This window comes from Bufo bufo, chromosome 2, assembly GCF_905171765.1.
Source record: "Bufo bufo chromosome 2, aBufBuf1.1, whole genome shotgun sequence".
Classification (NCBI taxonomy): Eukaryota; Metazoa; Chordata; class Amphibia; order Anura; family Bufonidae; genus Bufo; species Bufo bufo.
Window position 1 is genome coordinate 453788380 of NC_053390.1, and position 22776 is coordinate 453811155.

A 22776-nucleotide genomic window follows, 5' to 3' on the forward strand; every position below is an offset into this window, starting at 1 on the left:
TCTGTTGGTGTAATACAGCCCTAAGAATAAACTGACAAATGGTTGTTAGCAGACAGGTTCTCAAAGTCATCAAGGGGGGGGGGAAACACACACACAAACTACAAAGAAAGCTCACAATGTGGTCAAAAAGGACACGCCAAACAGATGGATCAGTCGATTATAATTTTTAACCCACACTGGAAAAATTAGAGCTGAAATAGGATCATTGCTAAGGGCAACTAGACTTTTTGCAGGCACTAGGAGAGATATAATATTTATATATATATAAATATTATTATACAGATCCACAGACACGGAGAAGGTTTTTAAACCTATGACGTGTGTAAGACGCTTCTGCACTGGAGTCTGTATGTGTAGCCATGACATAAATATCTAAAGACATGTGACGCTCGGTCATTAAAAAGCTGGGGGAGGTGTGACACAGAAGACTATATATGTAGCATGCAGCGGCTCCAAACTATATTCAGGCCGATCCCAGACATAAAAATCCACACTGCTTTCCCATGTGAAGATGAATAAATGCAGTAATAACGTCTCAGAATCTAGAAGCACAAAATGTGTTCTGGGCGATAAGACTTCCTGCCGTGTGCATGGAATTTCCTTATAGAATTCGTGCAATTAAAACACATTTAGCAAAGGAACAGGGTGTGTTTTATTTGTGGCAAATCTGCTTACAACGTTGCTATAATTTCCTACGATGCCAGATCAGAAAACAGTCAAAGGGGCTACATGTTATTAAGTAGCTTTAGGGCTCATGGACACGACCGTTGGAGGTTTTGCGGTCCGCATATCGCTGATCAAAACACAGATACTGGTCGTGTGCATTCTGCATTTTGCTGAATGGAAGGGCTGGACCCTAATAGTACAGGCCTATCCTTGTCCGTAATGCGGAGGGCACCGAACAGCCATATGGATGCAGACAGCACACAGTGTGCTGTCTGAATCTATTGCAGCCCCATTTAAGTAAGAGTGTGAGTGTGTGTGTTGAAGGGGGGGGGCGATCGGATGCAGACCCAAACCAGGATTACAGAAATTTTGTCCTGGGGCACTTTCTAGGTCCCCAAGGCTGACTGCAGAGGGCTTACCCAGCAGAGACATACCAGGTGTGCATGAGCCCTTACAATGATTAAAAGAATGAACTAAATAATTAAAATGTTCCCTAACTGCCATGTCCATCCACCGAAGCACTGAATGTTTCCAGGGTAGACAGACCCCTTTGTACATCTTCAGCACAGAGGTCACGTCCTATTCCACGTGTCCTTTGTTTGACAGGGCTAACACTAATGCATGGATCCCCACCTCCCATTCACCCGGAAGTTACCAATTTGTCACGCCTCGTAATGGCCTGTCGCCTTCCATCACCCAGTTCTTGAAAACGCATCTAGCTCATACTCCCAGGCAAGCATCATGTGCTTCTAACTGTCCAAATGCTAATATATGACTACATTTCACTGCATATACGCCTATGCTCCTCATACATAACATGGAGCCATCGGTAGACATAGCTGTAAAGACATCTCTGACCAGCCATACGTTTTGTTATGACAGCCAATTATAGGGCGGACTCGGATCAATAAGAGTGTAAGTTACCATTTAACCTCCGTAGCTCTCCACCACCCTACAGAAACATCCTTCCAATATCCAGAACAGAACATCGCTCATTGGGTTCTTGAGATGAAGAGCATTCTGGCTACTAATTGTTAAACAAAAACACCACATATAGCTCTAACATATGAAAGGAATATACAACACTATATACTAAGTATCTACATTGTAGATCGTGTGTTGTACAGTTTTACAGTGTGATAGATAGATAGATAGATAGATAGATAGATAGATAGATAGATAGATAGATAGATAGTCTTTTACGGGTGGCTCCTTAGCCCACAAAAGGAAGTTTGATCATCGGTCTATCTCAACACTTCCTCACGCGATCTTGCATTAGGGCATGAAAATGAGCTACAAAGCTACAAACCAAACATTTTACAAAACCCAAGAGGAAAATTCAACCAGATATTTAACCCCTTAACAACTAGCAAATTTTTACCTCTTCAGGTTTAAGCAGAACATAAGTTTTTTTCATTGACATGGCTGTGTAAGACAGTTTTATGAGAGGAAAAAAATTGCATATTTTTGTGCCGCTTGAAATACTTTGAGATGTGTCAGGTATCCCAAATTTTATAATATAAATATATATTATAAAATGTTGCATACCTGATCAGGATCAAGAATGCCGAGATATAGATTATATAATATATTTTTTACATTGCAACTATAAATAAAAATCTATTTTTGACACTCCTTTACTTTGTTTACACTGTACATATTTCACACTGAATAACCTGTCAAATGAGTTATTCAGGTTATTTTGGTTGTGTAGATACCCTAGTTTTTATTTTATGCAGAGTATGAACAATAAAATGTTATACAAAAAAATAATCCCTTATTACACTTTTTGTAAAAAATAAAAAAAAATTAATTTGCATTTGTTTGTTTTTTTACAAAATGGATTACATTTTTAATAAACCCATTGAGGAATTACACACTCTTAAAAAAATGATTTTATACTTCTGTATGCCAACATATTCTGCTCTGTGCCTCTATGACACAGACTGCAGTTAGGGCAATGCTAGTGTTCCCTAACAGCACGATTACTGAATATACAGTCCTGGGGTACTTTGTAGGTCCCTAAGGCTGACTGCAGAGGGCTTACCCAGCATCATATCAAATCACTGGGACCCAATCAGAGGGGGAAATACCCTCTGATTGGGCCGCGGTCACAGACTGTGGCAATAAAATGGTTAACAGTTGGGATTGCAGTTACATCTGATCCTGCCTGTGGAGTAAAAGGCTGCTCTAAGAATCAGAGCAGTTACAGTTCACTCGTTGAGGAGGAGTGCTCAAAGAAGTGCTCTGCTCCTCCTAAACCAGCGACGACAAAAGACAGAGGGTGGTCCTTAAGGGGTTAAAAAGGGTCCACAAGCATAAGACAAGGCGGAGGAATTCGAGAAAACAAATACAGCTTTGGAACTCTATATATTTACATATACACAGTCGTTATATGCATATACTTATTTGTGTTTCATTTTACTACAAGCGTCTAATCAGATTGCAAACACAGTACTTGAAAATTTCAACAAACACGTTTGTGTAAGGCATCATGCACACGACCGTGGTGTGTTTTGCGGTCTGCAAAACACGGACGGCGTCCGTGCGCGTTTCGCAATTTGCGGAATGGCAAGGACAGCCTTCAATATAAAATGCCTATTCTTGTCTGCAAAGCCCGGACAAGAATAGGACATGTTATTTTTTTTTTTTTTAGCGGGGCCACGGAACGGAGCAACGGATGCGGACAGCAAAAACGCTTCCGTTACAATAATACAACTGCATGCATACGTCATGAACGGATCTGCTTGTATTAGGTCTTCTATAGCTATGACGGATCAGTCTTGCATTCCATCAAAAGTCAATGGGGGACGGATCAGTTTTCTATTGTGCCAGAGAAAACGGATCCGTCCCCATCGACTTACATAGTGTGTCAGGACGGATCCGTCTTGCTCCGCACCACATGGCGGACAGAAAAACGCTGCATTATGGTGTCCGCCTCTAGAGCGGAATGGTGACTGATCGGAGGCAAACTGATGCATTCTGAGCAGATCCTTTTCCATTCAAAATGCAATAGGGCAAAACTGATCCGTATTGGACCGCTTGTGAGAGCCCTGAACGGATCTTACAAACGGAAAGCCAAAACGCCAGTGTGAAAAGTAGCCTAAGTGAATAGCTACACCATGCATATATGGGCTCTATCCTATGGCGTCGTCATAAAGCTAAATAAGCCATGTCAAACCTGAGACAGAACACAAATGTAGCAGAGGTCAACTCAAAATCCTATGAATGACTGTAGAGAAAAAGCAGTTCTTTCCATGTTTACTGCCACGCAGGAGGCCATACAATCTAAAGTCTTGAGTCTAAAGTTGAACAAAATGGACAATTTCAACCAAAATGATAATTTTTCAGATGGAATTTAACGACAAGCCATTGTTATAGCGGATCAATGACAGATCATTGTCGCCTGAAAAAAAAGTCGGCCTCGTTTGAAATTTTGGTCCAATAGTCAGATAAAAGCGCTTTAGTTCACATAGTGATTGTTCATAGTCAAAAGATCCTCCTTTGAAAGAACGTTTCCAGAAATAACTTTTCGACCATCTCCCAGTTTCATTGAATGTGCAGGGCCAATTCGAACAACATAGGCCTCGTTCACATTTCCATTAGGAGATCCGGCAGACTGTTCTGGCACAGAGCAGCCCACTGGATCCTCTACTTCCCCACTGACTGCAATGGGGTCCGGCAGTGATCTGGCCGATTTCTGGCATAAACGCCAGGTTTCAGCAGGACAAGAACTATAGCATGCAATGTTTTTTTTTGTCTGGCCAACAGCCGGCATTTGCGCCGAATCTCCAAAATGGAGATGTAAATGTAAACTAATGGCTGATATGTTCTGCGAAATAGTGTCTGCGAAATGTTTGTTCACCAGATGATTATTCGTTTAACTGCTGTTCAATCATCAACCACCTTCTATAGAATGCTTATGGCCACCTTTAGGCTACCTGCACAGGTTGTGGATTACACAAAGATTTTTCTGCTGAAAAACTGCAGCGTAATACAATACACTTTGCATATATTTTTTGTGCATATTACAAGCGATATGGAATGAGTCAGGATCTGTGCACGCAAGTTCAATAAGTTTGGTCTGTGACTGCGTTCAGTGTGAGCGTCTTTTCCGTCCAAATGGTATCCGGGTTGCATGTGTTTTTCACACGAGTAAAGAATAACACTCAATAGTGAAATCAACAGTGCATCTAGATGCCTTCTGTTTTTTAAGCAAGCTCCATTCATTTCTAGAAGGCCAGGGATGTGTGAAAAATGCACAATATAGAACACGCTGCAATTCTTTGCTGAACGCAGAGGTGAACTGTCAAAAATGATGCTCATGTGCACATAGCCAGCGAAAGGAAGGGGTCAGGATCCAGTCCGGATGCGGTTTCAAAACACGCATCTGGACGAAAAGCTCGTTGTGTGAAACAGGCCCAACACATGCAGATTTTGGTACAAATATGAAAACAAAACATGAAAAATAAAAAATAAAAACATGAAAACTTGCGCAGAAAATCTGTGCAGGTAGCCTTGGTTCAGATCTGCATTTAAGCAGATAGGGCAGGCTGTTCCCAGCTGGAACAGCATGCCTGATCTGCTTAAACATAGATGTGAATGCGATATCACTCCTGGAAATCCGTCCGGTCCCATTCACCATCATGGGGACTTACGGCAGTGACGGATCTGGCAGGCTGTTCCTGGATCTGCTTAAAACACAGATGTGAAACAGGAGCCAATCATTCAAGGAAGCATGGCAACAGACATCAGCAAAATGTACAGTGGAGAAGCACCAACAAAGCGCAAGAAGGAATTTCCCTTCCTTCTTGCCTCTACTAAACCCGGGGAAGACACACCATTACATTAACAGGCGTTGTCAGGCAAACTGACCAACATAAAGCCGCTGCATGGTTGCTACAGATGTCTTCATAAACTGCTGCGAGTCATGCTTCAAAACGCTGGCCAAAAAACTGAGTCACCAAGAGAGGGGACCTGTGAAACTCTTGAAATCAGAGCTCGTGGTTGGTCGTGTAAGAGAAGGAGTTATTTCAAGTAATTAAGGTTTATAGAACATGGCTCGAACCCAAACCAAAGACGGGAAACAATCACCAGACGGCGGGCAAGAAGCCAAACCATGATTCCTGGAGAGAACCTGCACATTAACATTCATCTGTGATGCTGGGCTCCGAGAAATTACTGGCAGCTATTAAGTAACACACGCACACACCCGATTCCTTTTAGCAGCATTAGATCAAAACGCATTTTGTCATTTTTTGCTGAAACTTTTGTAAACACAACAGGAATTGTGACAAAAAAAATAAATAATAAAAACCCACACTCACAAATCTTCCATTATACAGGTGAAACTCGAAAAATTTGAATATTGCAGAAAAGTTCATTTATTTCAGTAATGCAACTTAAAAGGTGACACTAATATACGAGATACTCATTACATGCAAAGTGAGATATGTCAAGCCTCTATTTGTTATAATTTGAATGATTCTGGCTTACAGCTTATGAAACCTCAAAGTCACAATCTCAGAAAATTGGAATATTACATGAAATCAATAAAAAAAAAAAAAAAAAAAAAAATGATGTTAAATAGAAAAATGTAGGACCTCTGAAAAGTATAATCATGCATATGTACTCAGTACTTGGTTTGGGCCCCTCAATGCGGCTTGGCATGGATGCTATCAGCCTATGGCACTGCTGAGGTGTTATGGAAGACCAGGATGCTTCAGCTCTTCTGCATTGTTCAGTCTCATGTCTCATCTTCCTCTTGGCAATGCCCCATAGATTCTCTATGGGGTTCAGGTCAGGCGAGTTTGCTGGCCAATCAAGGACAGTAATCCCTTGGTCATTGAACCAGGTTCTGGTACTTTTGGCAGTGTGGGCAGACAGACAATATAAAGGCTCTGGTACCCTTTGCTCAGGGGATATGGACTAATTAGCTGACTAGAGGGTGACACTTTGTGCCTAGAATATTGAACCTTTTCACAATATTCTAATTTTCTTGTGACTTTGGGGTTTCATAAGCTGCAGGCCATAATCATCCAAATGATAACAAATAAAGGCTTGACATATCTCGCTTTGCATGTAATGAGTATCTCATATGTTAGTTTCACCTGCATTACTGAAATAAAGGAACTTTTGCACAATATTAAAATTTTTTGAGTTTCACCTGTACATAGTAAGAATTAAGAGACAAGCACAACACGTGGGGGTGGGGGATCTAGAGAGTCTGTTTATCCTCCCCCTCACCATTGTACAATAACCTATACGGCACATAAACAGGTTACAGTCCCCAGACGCGCTTCTTTAAACAAACTTTAACGTTCCACCTGGCATTTAGCAGAGACAAAAGAACTGCCCCCACATGTTCGGTGACACCAACTCCTTTTTGCATCTCAGTTACACAAAAAGTCAGACAGGGAGTGAGGCAGGTGCAGCCGGTAGATCTCCTCCCTCCGCAGACATGAAAAAGATCTGTACTCAGGGGGAGCGGGGTAAAAATAACCTGGCCGGGAACATATGTGCACCTGTAACTGCCACAATATGAAGACTTTAGTCTGACGCTCACAGGTTCTTCAGATTTAACCCCTTTATTGCTCAATTACTCAGAAATAACATTTACTATATAGTAAGATTGGCATTTGAAAGTCTAACTGCAATATATTTTTTTTTTATAGAATTTTAATTATTTAAAAGGGGTATTCGGGTAGGTACAAGTTAGGATAGAGCATAAATATCAGATCGGTCGGGATCCTAATACTGGGACCACCCCCTGAACACGAGAACGGGAGCCCCGTACCCCCTGCTGCTCCCATGAAATGACAGCAGCGGCGGGTCGCACATGTGCGCAGCTGTTCCATTCATTTCTATGGGAGTTCCAGAGTAGACTAGTAGAGCAGCCTTCTTGTGATTAGTGGGGGGTCCCAGCAGTAGGATCCCCACCAATTGTGTGGATAGGTGATAACTTGTACCTACCAGAATACCCCTCTAACTTCTTCTTACTGATCTTGCCAATCAGCTGTTTAAGAAGGCAGCAGCACTCGCACTAGTGCCGTGGCCTTCTCGCAGGCCAGTGACGTCCTGACTATTTCACGTGGCCTGGGCGCAGCTCAACCCTTCACTTCAATGCAGATGAGCTGCACCCAGGCCACATGACACTCGTGACTACTGCACCTATGCAGAAGGCACTGAGAAAGCTGTGGAGCTAGTGCAGATAGATCAGTAATAAAAATAAAAAAATTATTAAAATCGAACCCCTTTAAGATTGCTGCACATACATGAATGGACAGCAGCAAGAAGCAGACGTCGCCATCTTACAGCCTGTGGTCAAGGAGGACTACAGGATGTTTAGTTCACTTAGTGTGCATTCACCAGACCGTATAAATGGATCCGCATCCGTTCCGCAGGGTGCAGACCCATTCATTTCAATAAGGCTGCAAAAGATACGGATAGCACACCCTGTGCTGTCCGCATCTGCTGTTCCGTTCCGTGGCCCCGCAAAAAGATGGAGCATGTCCTATTCTTGTCCGCGGACAAGCTTAGGCATTCTCTATATAGCGCTGGCCATATACGGTCTGCAAATTGCGGAATGCACACGGCCGTTATCAGCGTTTTGCGGACCACAAAACACTTAGTCGTGTGAATTCACCCTAACTGGATGGGGTCTCCATTAGGATAACTAGGCGACAATATACAGTCATGTATGCTTGTATAGAGGATATATGGCAAATTGACCAACCCCTTTAAGCCGAAGCACTGGAAAGGAAGGTGGGCAGACAGGTAAGTAACTCTTGTTTTATTGCCGATTCCTTCTGGATAAAATAGTGTAGCAGTCAATAGGGTCCTTCATGTGATGGATCAGTATTCTGTTTTTGTTCTCCAATGACAGAACCAAATGCCTGACACAGGTGTAGGGCTGCAGTAAACGATTATTTTAGAAATAGATTATTCTATCGATTATTTTTTACGATTAATAGAGTAATCTAATAAGAAAAAAATATATATATTAATAGACTGTTTACTTTTATAAAAACTCAGACCCCCTGCCATCAGTCCCCAACACCCTTTGTTCCCCCCTGTGCGATCAGCCCAAGTGCATCAGTTCCCCCTAGTGCCATCAGCTCTGTTCCCCCAGTGATTTCAGCTCTCCCCCAGTGCCATGACCCCAGCGACAGTACTTACCTTTCCTGTAGGGGCGCCGCTCCATAGCTCCTCCATTTTCTTCTCTGCGCGCTGCACTGTCGTCCTGACGTCACACAGGATCAGGTCATAGTGCGCACTTACGTGCACTGTGACCCGACGATGTGTCAGGAAGAAAGTGCAGCGTGGTGCGGGCCGGCGGGTGATCACGGAGCGGTAAGTAATAGCAAGTAATAGACAAATGAATCCTCGATGCAAAAAATTTGCATCGAGGATTTTCTTGTGTTGAATTACTCAGCAGTGAGCCCGGTGACGTCACCGATGGGCGGGCTTTAGCGCTGCCCTAGCCTGCAAAATGGGCTAAGGCAGCGCTAAAGCCCGCCTATCAGAGCCGGTGACGTCACCAAACAAACACACTGCTGGGCAGAAGCCTCTGCCCGGCAGTGTGTTACTGTAAATAAAAGAGCCCTTTCCCTGCGAAGGGAGAGCTCTGAACCCGGACAACCCATTTAATATATGTTATTCCACCCCCCTGCCCCAAACAGAAATTTACTTGACTGGCAAGAGGTGATGTTAGCTGTTATAAAGCCATGGCCTAAAGATTTCATATGGCCTAGTAATTATAAAAACATATATTGGTTTGTCCATAGCAATATGCATTTTCTGCCATGAAAGCAGAATACGGCAAGCTGTGTGCAAGGACCAAGTATGACAGAGGTTACATCTCCAAAATACCTCACTAATGACACCATTTTGTTTTGGGGGTCTCATGAAATCAGAGGCAGACAGAGGTATAGTATAGGCTCACAGATTTAATTAGGTGCTATATTAGAGCTGAAATAGAAATAAGGTAGAAATAGGATCACATAGTCCATCTAGTCTGCCTTTTTATTATTTATAAATATAATTTTCTTTTTATCTTAGGGTGTGTGTGTGATATATATTACATACACACACACTTACTGCTGATTTTCCAATTACATCTGCCGGACATTAGTTCCAAGCATCTACCACTCTCGTTAAAGTAATACTTTGACATTATTTCTAATTTCGGATTGTGTCCCCTTTGTTTTGTGCTCAGTTTCTTCCCTTCTGCACCCTATTTAGTCTTTCCATCACGTCGCCCCCTTTTTTCTTTAAGACTATATACCGTCATGTACATGCCACACTAGAGGTGATCTAAAAGCAGCTAATATCAGCTTATCTTCTGCAAGCCTATCTTTGCATACATGAAATCAAACTACTGTCAAGTTGTCGAACGTTGAAGGCAACCTATTTCACATGGCAGATTTAGGCAGTGTGCAGATACAGTGGCCAAAGACTACTTGTCTAGACCAACTGCCCTGTGCATGGCTACAGAGGGAGGAGAGAGAAGAAATAAAAAAAGGTCCTGCTATATTTGCAATGTATCAGTAGGCACAGACACACACACCTCCAGCTACCCCTTATGTGCCCACCCTGCAGTGTCACACCCTACTCCCCCTCCCCCCTGCTACAGGAAGTGAGAGAGAGAAAAACCCACACAGAGAAGCATTATCAGGGGAGGAGAGGGGAAGCCGAGCGATATAAACAAGGATCTAGTCACGCAATACCTGCTGCTAGGCAGACCGACAGCTAGAAAGGAAAAAGCAAAGAGCATTCCCTGGTGCACATGGAGGCAGCCGTCAGAAATCACACCGTCTCCTATACAAGTCAAAAACAAAGCCTAATAAACTCAAGCCACTAAACCAGCGTAGCGTCCTGCACACTGGAGTTACTGTGACAGACATGTGGCACCAAACTGGTGTGAAGGAAGAGTAGAGGAGTTGCACAAAGCAAACAGCTGCCGCCTGAGAGTAGAATGTATACGTTCATGATGGCTGCAAAATGGGTTTCTCTCACTGGAAAACCCCTTCAGGCTACCTGCACACGGGTGCGGGTTTACAAACAAATTTTACACGCAGATTTCTCTGCATTTCCGCATGTGGATTTGCACCAATCTCACTCTGCGCAATCGGCACAAAAAAATAAATAAAATATCTGCAGAAACTATGGACATTCTGAAGGTTTCAAAATCTGCAGGGCAGGTTAATTTCCACACATTAAAAATAAGCAAAGTGTGAATAAGATTTGGCAAATCTCATTCACTTTGCCGATACTGTATTAGGGGCTCCTTTCAGACGAGCGTGTGTGAGCGGGAGTCGCGCTCAGTGTGCGAGCCCGATTCCCTGTTATGGACACTGCTCATCTCTCAGAAACGCATGGCATTATATTGATTTAATCGTCTCTGTATGACCTTACGCCTTCAGAATTAGGGTCCATACACACGTCCGTAGAATGGGTCCGGATCCATTCCGCAACGTTGTGGAACAAATCCAGACCTATTCATTCTCTATGGGGCCGGCAGAGATGCAGACAGCACACAGTGTGCTAGCCGCATTTCCAGAGCGCGGCCCGGATCTTCCGGTCCGCGGCTCCCGAAAAAAATAGAACATGTTCTATTCTTGTCCGCAATTGCAGACAAGAATAGGCAGATCTATGAGGGTGCAGGCCGTGTGTATTGCGGATCCCCAATACACTACGGACGTGTGAATGGACGCTTATATTCGCATAATGCCGTCAGTATAATTCAGTAGACACAGGTCATGCAGACATACAGCATTATAAAATCAGTACACAGCACTGTGTGCTAGTAGCCCAAAACATCTACCTGTCCGTACAGACAATGAGGGACATTTATTAAAGATTTTACGCGTCGTGAAAAAGTCACAAATTATGATGCACGCCATAATTTGCCACTTTTTGTGACAAGAAATGAGGATGGGGATGGGCGAGAGGGGGGGGGGGGAAACCACCGGATTTACTATAACTTTTGCCAGAAACTACCATAGACTTCCGTTTCTAGCGCATGGCAAGGTAATTATGTGCCTAATTTATTAGGAGGCATCTGCCTGGGCCATAATACATTCTACTTGGCGACTGTGTGTGTACATTAAGTACAGACGTCTGGCCTGGTATTTCACACTACACATTAGGAAAACAACTGCATCTACTAGACCAGGGGTACTCAACTGGCGGACCGCGGTCCAAATACGGACCGCGGCCGCCAGTTGTCCGGACCCCGGCCTTCCTTCAGAGCGCTGCTCCTCTCCTGCACACTGTGCCGTGCAGGAGGAGGAGCTTACCGGCGCACTTCCACCTGTCCCACAGCGCAGTGAGACAGGGCTTCCTCCACATGTAGCGCTCCTCCTCCTGCACACTCTGGCAGCTCTGCTCAATACAGCGGCGGGCACAGGAGGAGTCTCTCCCTCCCCCCTGTGCTGCTGCTGTCCCCGCCGCTGCCAATAAGAAGAAGCAGGAGGAGGAGGGGAGGGGCTGTGGCCACTGCGCCACCAATGAAGAAAACTGACCTGTATTACAAATACAGGAGGCGGGTGCCGGAATCAAATAGCCGGCACCCGACCTCTGTGACAGGGAGCTGCGATCCGCTGCAGTTGAGTTAACCCTTCAGGTGCGGTACCTGAGGGGTTAATTGTAGCTGATCGCAGCCCCCTGTCACAAAGGTCGGGTGCCGGCTATTTGATTCCGGCACCCGCCTCCTGTATTTGTATAAGAAACGTTGGTGGCACAGTGCCCCCCCCCCCCCCCCCCCCCCTAGTATAAGAAACATTGGTGGCGCAGTGCGTTCCCCTTTCCCCCTTATAATAAACATTGGTGGCTCAGTGGGAAGTGCCAATGAGGGTTAAAAATAATAAAAGAAAATTAACTCACCTCCTCCAGTTCATCGCGTAACTGCCGGTCTCCAGTTCTTACTTCTTTCTTCAGGACCTGTGGTGACGTCACTGAGCTCATCACATGGCCCATTACCATGGTGATGGATCATGTGATGAGCTCAGTGATGTCACCACAGGTCCTGAAGAAAGAAGTAAGAACTGGAGACCGGCAGTTACGCGATGAACTGGAGGAGGTGAGTAAATTATTTTTTAACCCTCATTGGCACTGCCCACTACACCACCAATGTTTATTATATTGGGGGGGCGCACTGCGCCACCAATGTTTATTATACTGGGGTGATGGGGGGGCACACTGCGCCACCAATGTTTATTATTTTGAGGGGGGGCGCACTGCGCCACCAATGTTTATTATATTGGGGGGCACACTGCGCCACCAATGTTTATTATATTGGGGGGCACACTGCGCCACCAATGTTTATTATATTGGGGGGCACACTGCGCCACCAATGTTTATTATATTGAGGGGGGGCGCACTGCGCCACCAATGTTTATTATATTGAGGGGGGGCGCACTGCGCCACCAATGTTTAATATACTGGGGTGATGGGGGGGCACACTGCGCCACCAATTCTTATTATTTTGAGGGGGGGGGGGCACACTGCGCCACCAATGTTTATTGTGATGGGGGGGCACACTGCGCCACCAATGTTTATTATTTTGAGGGGGGGCGCACTGTGCCACCAATGTTTATTATATTGGGGGGCACACTGCGCCACCAATGTTTATTATATTGAGGGGGGGCACACTGCGCCACCAATGTTTATTATACTGGGGTGATGGGGGGGCGCACTGCGCCACCAATGTTTATTATATTGAGGGGGGGCGCACTGCGCCACCAATGTTTATTGTGATAGGGGGGTGCACTGCGCCACCAATGTTTATTATATTGAGGGGGCCGCCAGACGAAAAAGTCGGACATGTAGTACTTTTAGTCTGGCGGCCTCTCACCGTGCTGCGCCGTAACTCTGCCCCCATCCCCATTATAGTCGATGGGCACAGAGCAGCGGCACGGCGAAGTAGTGGCAAGATGGATCTGACAGGGTGAGCAGCCTGTCGGATCCATCCTGCTGCAAGTGTGAAAGTACCCTTACTAATGAGCGCTTCCATCATGGAACGCCCATAGTACAGCCGTTACCTCCACCGCTACTTGTGCTAGTAAAAAAAAAATATATATTACGGCAGTGTTTCCCAACCAGTGTGCCTCCAGCTGTTGCAAAACTACAACTCCCAGAATGCCTGGACAGCCTTTGGCTGTGCGGGCATGCTGGGAGTTGTAGTTTTGCAACAGCTGGAGGCACACTGGTTGGGAAACACTGTATTACGGTACCTCCACCTCCATTTGCTGACGCTGTGGAGAACACTCCCTGCTGACTAGAAGCTCAGGACAGGACCTACAAGACGCCATCACGTTGGAGCACCGGTCCTGAGCTTGCAGTCAGCAGCGAATGTTCACCGCAGCCAGGTGAATGCAATTTTTTTTTTTTTTTTTTTGCAAAAGCAGAGAAGTGGGGCAATACTCTTACTGGGGGCACTAATGGGGACATTATTCTTACTGGGGCACTAATGTGGCCATTACTAATTCTGGGACTTACCCGGGGCGCTCCACTATAACGTCAGAGCGCCCCACGCGCATGTATCACATGATCGCATGGCATCTTTACTGTTGGCGTTCAGCTCGGACCTTCACCTGACTGCAGACCCTGGTATGTGGACCTTTAATAAAACTAGTTGAGTACCCCTGTACTAGACCATGGACACAGATCAAGTGCACAGCAGAAGGGCATACATTCTAGAAACAGATGGCTGCTTGGTCCCTGTATTTCACATAAAATTCGAGTAAGTTTCTACATACCAGCATATACACACAGCTAGCTTATAACACACAATATAAAATACCAGGACAGCGGCATGTACATAGTGGCCCACATTTACTGAAAGTAGGACACTGTAAAAAGCTAGACTTATCATAGTGGCCGAAACTGGGTGATAAATCTGGTGCACCTATACAATGTCTAGCCCAGGTTTATACCACTTACTTGTTGACTTTGCTTACTTAACGCCCACTGACTACATACATCTGGGTGGTCGGCACATCTCTGTACGGGAATTGTAAAAGGTCCTTGCAAATACTGCAGCTGCGGGAGCAGGTTGGCCACTGTCAGTGACCACAGGTCTCCCCACAGAGAAGACATGGACATTTTACCATCCCTGATTTCCTCAGTGAACTATAAAACAGTTCTCTATAAAGGCTGTGCATAGAGATCAGGAAGCAGCAATGATTACCAGGAGTCTATGCAAGCTGTTGGGTCTTAGCAGACCCAGACCAGCTCTGCAATAAGACTGTACAGCGATGTACAACCTCTCTATGGGCTGTATTCTCTGTGTAACTGGAGCTGCTATGTCAGACATCAGCAATAAAAAGTAGTAATGTTAAATGTGCCCCAAAGGTTTTATATGACCCCCACACTGCTACCAATAATGTTACAAAGAGGCAGGATTAAAGGGGTTTTCTGAGATTTTAATACTGATAATCTATACTCTGGATAGGTCATCAGTATCTGGTGGGGGTCCAACACTCAGGACCCCTGCCCATCAGCTGTTTGAGGAGGCAGCGGTGCTCTCAGTAGCGCCATGGCCTTCTCTCCGCTTCCCCTAGGCCAAGTGATGTCACATTCAGTCACGTGGCGTACGCGCAGCTCAGGCCCTGTTCACACAGAGCATTTTCCCAGTGCGGTATCTGGACAGATGCCGATGGAAAAAAAAAATAGCAGGTGTCCACAAACAGTTTAGCTCCATTCAATAAGTGCACCGATTGTCCTTTATAACTGAAGAAGGTGTAGAACCCAGAAACATGTTTTAAAGATGGACGTTTAATCATACTTCAATAAAGACTGCTTTTATTGCATCAAGCATGGGTTCCAGCCATCTTTATTTTTTGGTATTCATAGGAATAGTGTTCAGGATGCTGAGCTCAGATCAGCGATTCTTATCTTCACACCCACCACCGTCACTTTCAGTGTGCCTGCAAAATGGACGTGTGATACATACAGATGCATAGAGGACTGTGATACATACAGTCCTCTATGCATCGCGGTGGCTTGAGTGTAAAATGTGAGAATTACTGATCTGAGTTTGTACAACACACATCCATTAGGGTAGTTTATAGATGCTGTCTGAGGTGACAAACTCGGTTTAAAAAAGGATGACTGGTCAATAATGTCACCTAAGACATAATGCTTAATCTGACGAGTCATCTCTGTACCTGGAGCCTTTAGGCCCCTTTCAGAAGAGCAAGTTCCATACTCTGGACATGAAGCGCGAGTATGCAGCAGCTCTCGTCCGAATAGGTCACATCGCATCATAAATCAATATAATGCTATGTAATAACCCTTAGAGTTCTGCAATATATGGATAACACTGACAACATTAGGTCATTACAGAACTGTAAGGGTTACATAGGGTAGTTTCGATACGATACCAACATTTTTTATTCGGTTTCTATGCCATAAAAAAAAAAAAAACCTGCGTGCATTCCGCATTTTATGGAATGTCTGGCCCATAATCGAACAGTCCTATCATATTTTTTTTTTTGGGGGGGGGGGGGATTAAAAAAAAAAAAAAAAGCGAATCACGCTATTTTTTTCTTCACGGCGTTGCCTGCATAGGAGATTTTTTAAAATATTTTAATCGTTTGGACTTTTCGGACATGGAGATATGAAATATTTTATTTATTTATTGTTCATATATTTTATATGTAAAATTGGGAAAGGGGGTGATTTATACTTTTTTTTTTTTATTACACTTTATTTAATAACCATTTCCACCCCCTTAGGGGCTAGAACCTGGGATCTTTTAATCCTTTGTCCTATTCACCCTAAGGTCCATTTACAAGTTCGCAAAATGGGTCCGTATCCGTTCCGCAATTTTGCGGAACAGGTGCGGACCCATTCATTTTCAATGTGCTGTCTGCAATTGCGGACAAGAAAAGGCATTTTCTATGAGAGTGCCGGCGATGTGCGGTCCGCAAAAAATGCTGAACACAGATTGCCGCTGTCCATGTTTTGCGGATCCGCAAAACACATACGGACGTGTGAATGGACCATAATAGAACTCTATTAGGGTGAATAGGATCTTACACTCTCCCTGCTGCCCTGTGCATAGTACACACAGCAGAGCGTCCTGGCTGCCAAGGAAACCGATTGAAGCCCCCCAATTACACTGCTGGGGCTCCGATCAGAAGCTGCGATTAATATACAGATGCAGGCGGCGACAGAAACACATTGCCGGCACCCGACCTCTGACAGGGCGCTGCGATCAGCGGCAGTTAACCCCTCAGGTGCGGCAACTGAGGGGTTAATTGCCACGGATTGCATCGCCCTGTCAGAGGCAGGGTGACGGCAATGTGTTTCTGCGACAGCCCGCATTTGTAATGTATTAAACGTTAGTCATCATTGGTGGCACAGTGGCCAAAGCTCCTCTACTCCTCCGCGCTCTCATTGGAGGAGACTGCTTCCTTCTCTCCATGCTACTGAGGGAACATGGCGAACGCTGAGAGCAGTGCGATCCATATTCTCTGATACTGGGCTGTGCAGTAGCACAGCCTAGTATAGATAAAAGACAAATCCCGGTATCATATCGATACCGGGCTAAAAGTATCAATTGGGTATCGAAAGTTCAATATCAGAAACAACCCTAGGTTACATAGCATCATAAATCAGTATAATGCGCTGCGACCCAGTCAGTGCTGGGAGGTCAGGACAGGTGCTGCTGCATACTCATGCTGCAAGTCCAGAGCATGGAACTGGCTCGTCTGAAAAGGGCCTTAGACTTGAGCTGACCCTTTAGACAAAAGCAATTGAAAATGAAAAGTAAAAGTAAATCATGATAAACTCTAAAAAGATTTAACTGAAGGTCCGCAAGTGAACATAACAAACTCAAAGATTACATCCCCAAGACAGGTGACAGGTACACTATAAGGAGAGCGTTAAATGCAGTGAAACATTAGGATCTGTGCACCCCAGTTACAATTTGTTTTTCTGCTTCATCACAGGAGCAAAAATATTATAAAGTTACAGAATGCTGGATTTGTCCTATGATGAAAACCAACAGACACCATTAAAATGGGTCCATTGGGTTTTTGTCATGGCGTCTGTCATTTACGATGCAGATCATTAATACCATATTGGTGGAGGTCCACTAACAGGTGGAAACAGGAGTCTCCACCCAGTGTGTAGTGGCCATGCCAGTGTACGGCAGCCCAGCACTGTTTAGTTTCCAGAGCCAGCCGAAAAGAGCTGATGGGTGGGAGTGCTGAGTGGCACAGTGACCTGGATAGGTCATAAATATCTAAATTTACCAGGAGTAACAAAAATTGCACAGAAATGTCAACGAAATTCAAAGGTTATATACAGCAACTTATTACTCTTTAGGCAATTGTGTTGCTGTGTGCAATTATCTGTAATGTTAGCCAATCATGGCAATCTGCACAGCAAAATTCACTGCCAAAAGACTTAACAGTCTGACCACTGAAGCAAAATTATCCCAGAACATGGGTACCCAGTGGAGAGGTGGCCAACCCATCCATGGTCACATTCCAGTAGGACCAAAATATATAGTCAAATAGTGCACTAGCTCAGCAGTCATTTACAATGGTTGTAAAGCTGAGAGCACAGACAAAAAATAAAAATAAGACACAGGCTCTTAAGCCTAAAGGGTTTCTACCACCAGAAATACTGTTATGTAGCTGACTGACATTCGCGATGCGCTAATGTCAGCACTACACAACAGTATGTTTCTAACATTTCTCCCTGCAGCCGTTTTGGTAAAATAAGCACTTTTATAATATGCTAATGAGCCTCTAGGTGCTATGTGGGCGTAAAATCAGCACCTAGAGGCTCCGACTACTCACCCTTTATCCCGCCCAGGTCCTGTTCTGCCCACCCCGTTCCTCTTGATGTGACGGTTCGCAGCATCGTTGACGAAATCCCGCGCCTGCACAGTTCACTTCTGTCTTCGGAGCAGTGAGTGAATGATGCGCTCCTGGTGCCGGATTCCTCACCACGCCTGGGCCGACTACGTCACAGTGAGGAAGCCGGCACCAGGAGAGCGGCCTTCACTCTCTGCGCCGAAGACAGAAGTGAACGGCGCAGGATTTCGTCAACGATGCTGCAAACCGTCACATCAAGAGGAACGGGGCGGGCAGAACAGGGGACGGAGCCTCTAGGTCAGTGGTGGCGAACCTATGGCACAGGTGCCAGAGGCGGCACTGGGAGCCTCTCTGTTGCCATTCATTAGCGCAGTTTGTAATAAATAAGTGGGTTTTGAGCTACAGTTTGGGCACTCGGTCTGTAAAAGGTTTGCCACCACTGCTCTAGGTGCTGATTTTACGCCCACATAGCACCTAGAGGCTCATTAGCATATTATAAAAGTGCTTATTTTACCAAAACGGCTGCAGGGAGAAATGTCAAAAACATACTGTTGTGTAGTGCTGACATTAGCGCATTGCGAATGTCAGTCAGCTACATAACAGTATTTCTGGTGGTAGAAACCCTTTAAGGGCAATTTCTCTCTCCACAGTAGCCAAAATGCAAATTACGGTACATTTTTTATTGATTATTTTGCAACACGTCTTTATTGCTTTACACACCTGTTTGAACTGCTCTTCATACGTCCAATCCCCATGGTCCTGAACTGGAGGATGTGCATTTTGCGGCAGTCCTGGACGTTCTACTCCACCGGATGGGCGAGATGGTAAGGTCTGTTGAGCAGGGTGCTTAGGTGGCAAGCTTGCCCCTTTACCGGGCCTGCCAGTTTCACCCACATCGAGTCCCTCCTCCATATCATCATAATCATCTTCCTCCTCAAAATCATCTTCATCCCATTTCCCCTTCCTAGGGAGGTGAACAAAGTTAAACATTTGGTTTGAATCACTCCAACAGTTGCCTTCTTACATCAACCCTGCATGAGGAGTAGACAGATATAGCCGTATAAACATAATCATATACGGTACTTCCACCAAAGCATACTACAGTCAAAGTTAATCCAATAAGATAAACCATGTATAACTTGGCCCAGCTAGCAAGAACAAAGATGCTGCCACTTCAAAACAGTTTGTCTGCGGTTTCTAACCACCCCTGACTGACTGCCAACTTATGTAGGCCTGCTGCCAGCTTCTGGCACACACTGTATCTCTAGGTCATCCAAGGGACAGCACACATTACTACTTCTCTGTACGACACAGGCAATTACATTTGGTAATTAGATTAGTATGTAATGATTTCCTCTACCCCAAAAAAATCCAACTTAATTATTTACCCATATAAATGCGCCTTGAGCGTACCATGGAGGAAAAACAAAAAACAAACACATTCGTATGAATGCTCACCCAAAAAGCGAGCAAAATGCTGGGTGATCCGATTGTTTAAGTGGCACAGAAAATAGTTTGTGGTCAGCTCACTGTCCTGTGTAGACAGTGGTGTGCAGTGCTGCCGACAAACAATGAAGCTGTATGGGGATGAACAATCTCATTAACGATCGTTCACCCCCATACACAGAGGATGATTGCCACATGTAAATGAGAGGGCACTGATCAGGAATAAATGGTTCACTCCCAACGATTGCCCTGTGTATCAGCCCATGTAAATGGATATTTTTTAATCTGTGTTTTTTTTGGGATAACCAGAACATGTGATACTGTTAGGGCTGTTTCACACGAGCGAGTCCATTGCGGGAATCACGCTCCGGGTGTGAGTGTGATCCTCCGCTCTGGACTTGCAGGAGCGCACGGCATTATCATGATTTATAATGCTATGTGTCTCTGCATGGCCTTTTTTCCACAGAATCATGGTGACATAAAGCGGTCAGTATGATTCTGTAGAAATAAGGTCAAGCAGAGGCACATAGCATTATAAATCATGATAATGCCGTGCGCTCCTGCAAGTCCAGAGCGGAGGATCACACTCACACACGGAGCGTGATTCCCGCAATGGACTCGCTCGTGTGAAACAGCCCTTAAAGGTGTTCATACACATCTGATAACCCGCCAGTCATGTTATTTGGATGGAGATGTCCCAACTCTTCCCTGATGACAAGGCAAAGGAGGGCTGAATCTTTGTACTTGCAGGTTCTGCTGCCAGCGGTCTGAAACCAATGCACTCTTGGATAAGCATTGCGTGCACTTGTAGACTAGTGATCTAAGATGTATGGCCACCTTAAAAATACAGAACGATATTCACTCTTCACATATACAAACAGACAGTAGATACGGAAAGTCATTTTTAATGGATCAACACTTCAAGGGGTTTTCAGACTAGAGTACCTGATTGTGGGGGTCCAACACCCGGGGACCCCCGCCGATCAGCTGTTTGAGCAGACAGCAATAATCCTGTAAGTGCTGTGGCCCTCTCCCAGCTCCCCAAGCACAGCACCATACATTGTATAGCAGCTCAGACCCATTCACTTCAAGGGGGCTGAGCCTAGGCCAACGAAAGTGACATCACATGACCTAGGGAAAGCTGCAAAAATGCCGTACCCTCAACAATCAGATACTGATCGTATTAGGCCTCTTGCACACAAACGTTTTTTATACCTTTTTTTGTGTTCTGTATACGGAACCATTCATTTCAATGGATCCGGGGGAAAAAAAAAAAAAAAAAAAAGTACTCCGTATGCCTGCAGTTTCCATATTTCTGTTCAAAGATAGAACATGTCCTATTATTGTCCGCGTAAGGGACAAGGATAGTACTGTTCTATCAGGGGCCAGCTGTTCCGTTAAAAACGGACGTCATCTGTATTTTTCGCGGATACATTTTTTGCAGACCGCAAAATACTGAAAAAGCCATACGGTCGTGTGCAAGAGGCCTTAAAGAATCGGAAAACCACATTATACCCTGCTCGTTTCTAGGGGATATGACCATACTGGCACACTACAGGAAAAAGAGCCAGGAAGGTGGGAGGGCGCATAGGCATGCATGTGCAGCAGCCCTGGTCCACCTTGTATCGGCTGGATTACTCGGTGGTCATAACCTATGGATACAAGCAGTGTATAATGTAATGACAAAATGAATCAAGCCAGCAAGAGACAATATGGACAATCACAATACATTAGAAAGTGGCTTGTATTAATTTTCTCTCCATAATAAATGCTATTTACTGAAGTGAGACAACCTCTTGATAACATAAAACTGTACTAAACAGATCTAAAAAATGGCAGCAAACTGGCATAAAAGGATTTTTTTTTCTACCAGTGACTATTTATTGCAGTTAAATTTCTGCCTGGTTAACCATTCTGCATTACATGAATAACCCTGACCCTTAGACAGAAGGTAAAGTGTGCAAACAAAGTAAGGAACTGCCGAAAAACAGACTGATTGCAAATAAAAGTTGTAAAGCCTCCCACACAAGCATGGAGGAGAGAGGGACAATGCAAAAAAGTAATCCTGTAATATATACACTCACAGTTCATCCTCCTCTGAGCCCATGTCCTGGTATTGCTCACTTTCCCCATCCCTCTCTCTTTCATCCTCTGATGCCATGCTCTCCCCATCGTCGTCATCTGAAGCTGCTGGACTTGGCTGTTGACTTAGGCCAGCAGCTGCAGCCCTCATGGCGGCAAGAGCTGCTGCCTGTGCCCGCTGCATTTTTAAGGTCTCTGGTTCAGCATCTTCAGTACCATTGGTAGGATAACCCCTATCAGGTGGAGCACCCACCAAATCCTGCTGAAGCTGCCTTGCTTCCAGTTCCTGCTGCAGCCGCGCCCGCTGCTGGCGCTGAAGCGTCTCCATCACCGCCTGCAGCTTCATTGCGCGGTGAGGCGGGCGAGGCGGGCCACGTGCTGCCTCCTCCACCTTCTGAATGTACTGAGAGCTAGCAAACAAAGATCTGTGATGTTCCAGCAGCGAAAAGGTTTAAGTAGTAAGATGGCGATACAGTCTCAGCTTGGGTAAACTGGGCCTTTCTGCATGGCAATGGCTCTATGCCTCCTTTATAATGTGCCAGTTCGAAGACTGTTGCGTCAAGTTAGATCGGTGGCAAACCATGTGATTGCAGCAAGAACTCTATCAGTAGAGGAGAAAAAAACAAAAAAAACACAACATTAAAGGGTGATATAATGTGAACAAGTATTACATCACTATCACCAGTTACACAAAGCATACATAACTATATCGGCCAGTTCACAGAGTGCACACACACAATTCACAGCA

General features: G+C 44.9%; 1 protein-coding gene across 1 annotated transcript in view; it reads right to left on the bottom strand.

Moving 5' to 3' along the window:
- The window catches only part of ARID3A (AT-rich interaction domain 3A), a 56948-nt gene extending 34574 nt beyond the window's left edge, over positions 1 to 22374 (bottom strand). The window contains exons 1-2 of the mRNA XM_040420412.1: positions 22031 to 22374; positions 19221 to 19464 (exon numbers count right to left, since the gene is read on the bottom strand). Of these exons, the coding sequence (XP_040276346.1) occupies positions 19221 to 19464; positions 22031 to 22374 (588 nt within the window). The remainder of the gene's footprint in view (positions 1 to 19220; positions 19465 to 22030) is intronic.
- Positions 22375 to 22776: the final 402 nt, after the last annotated feature.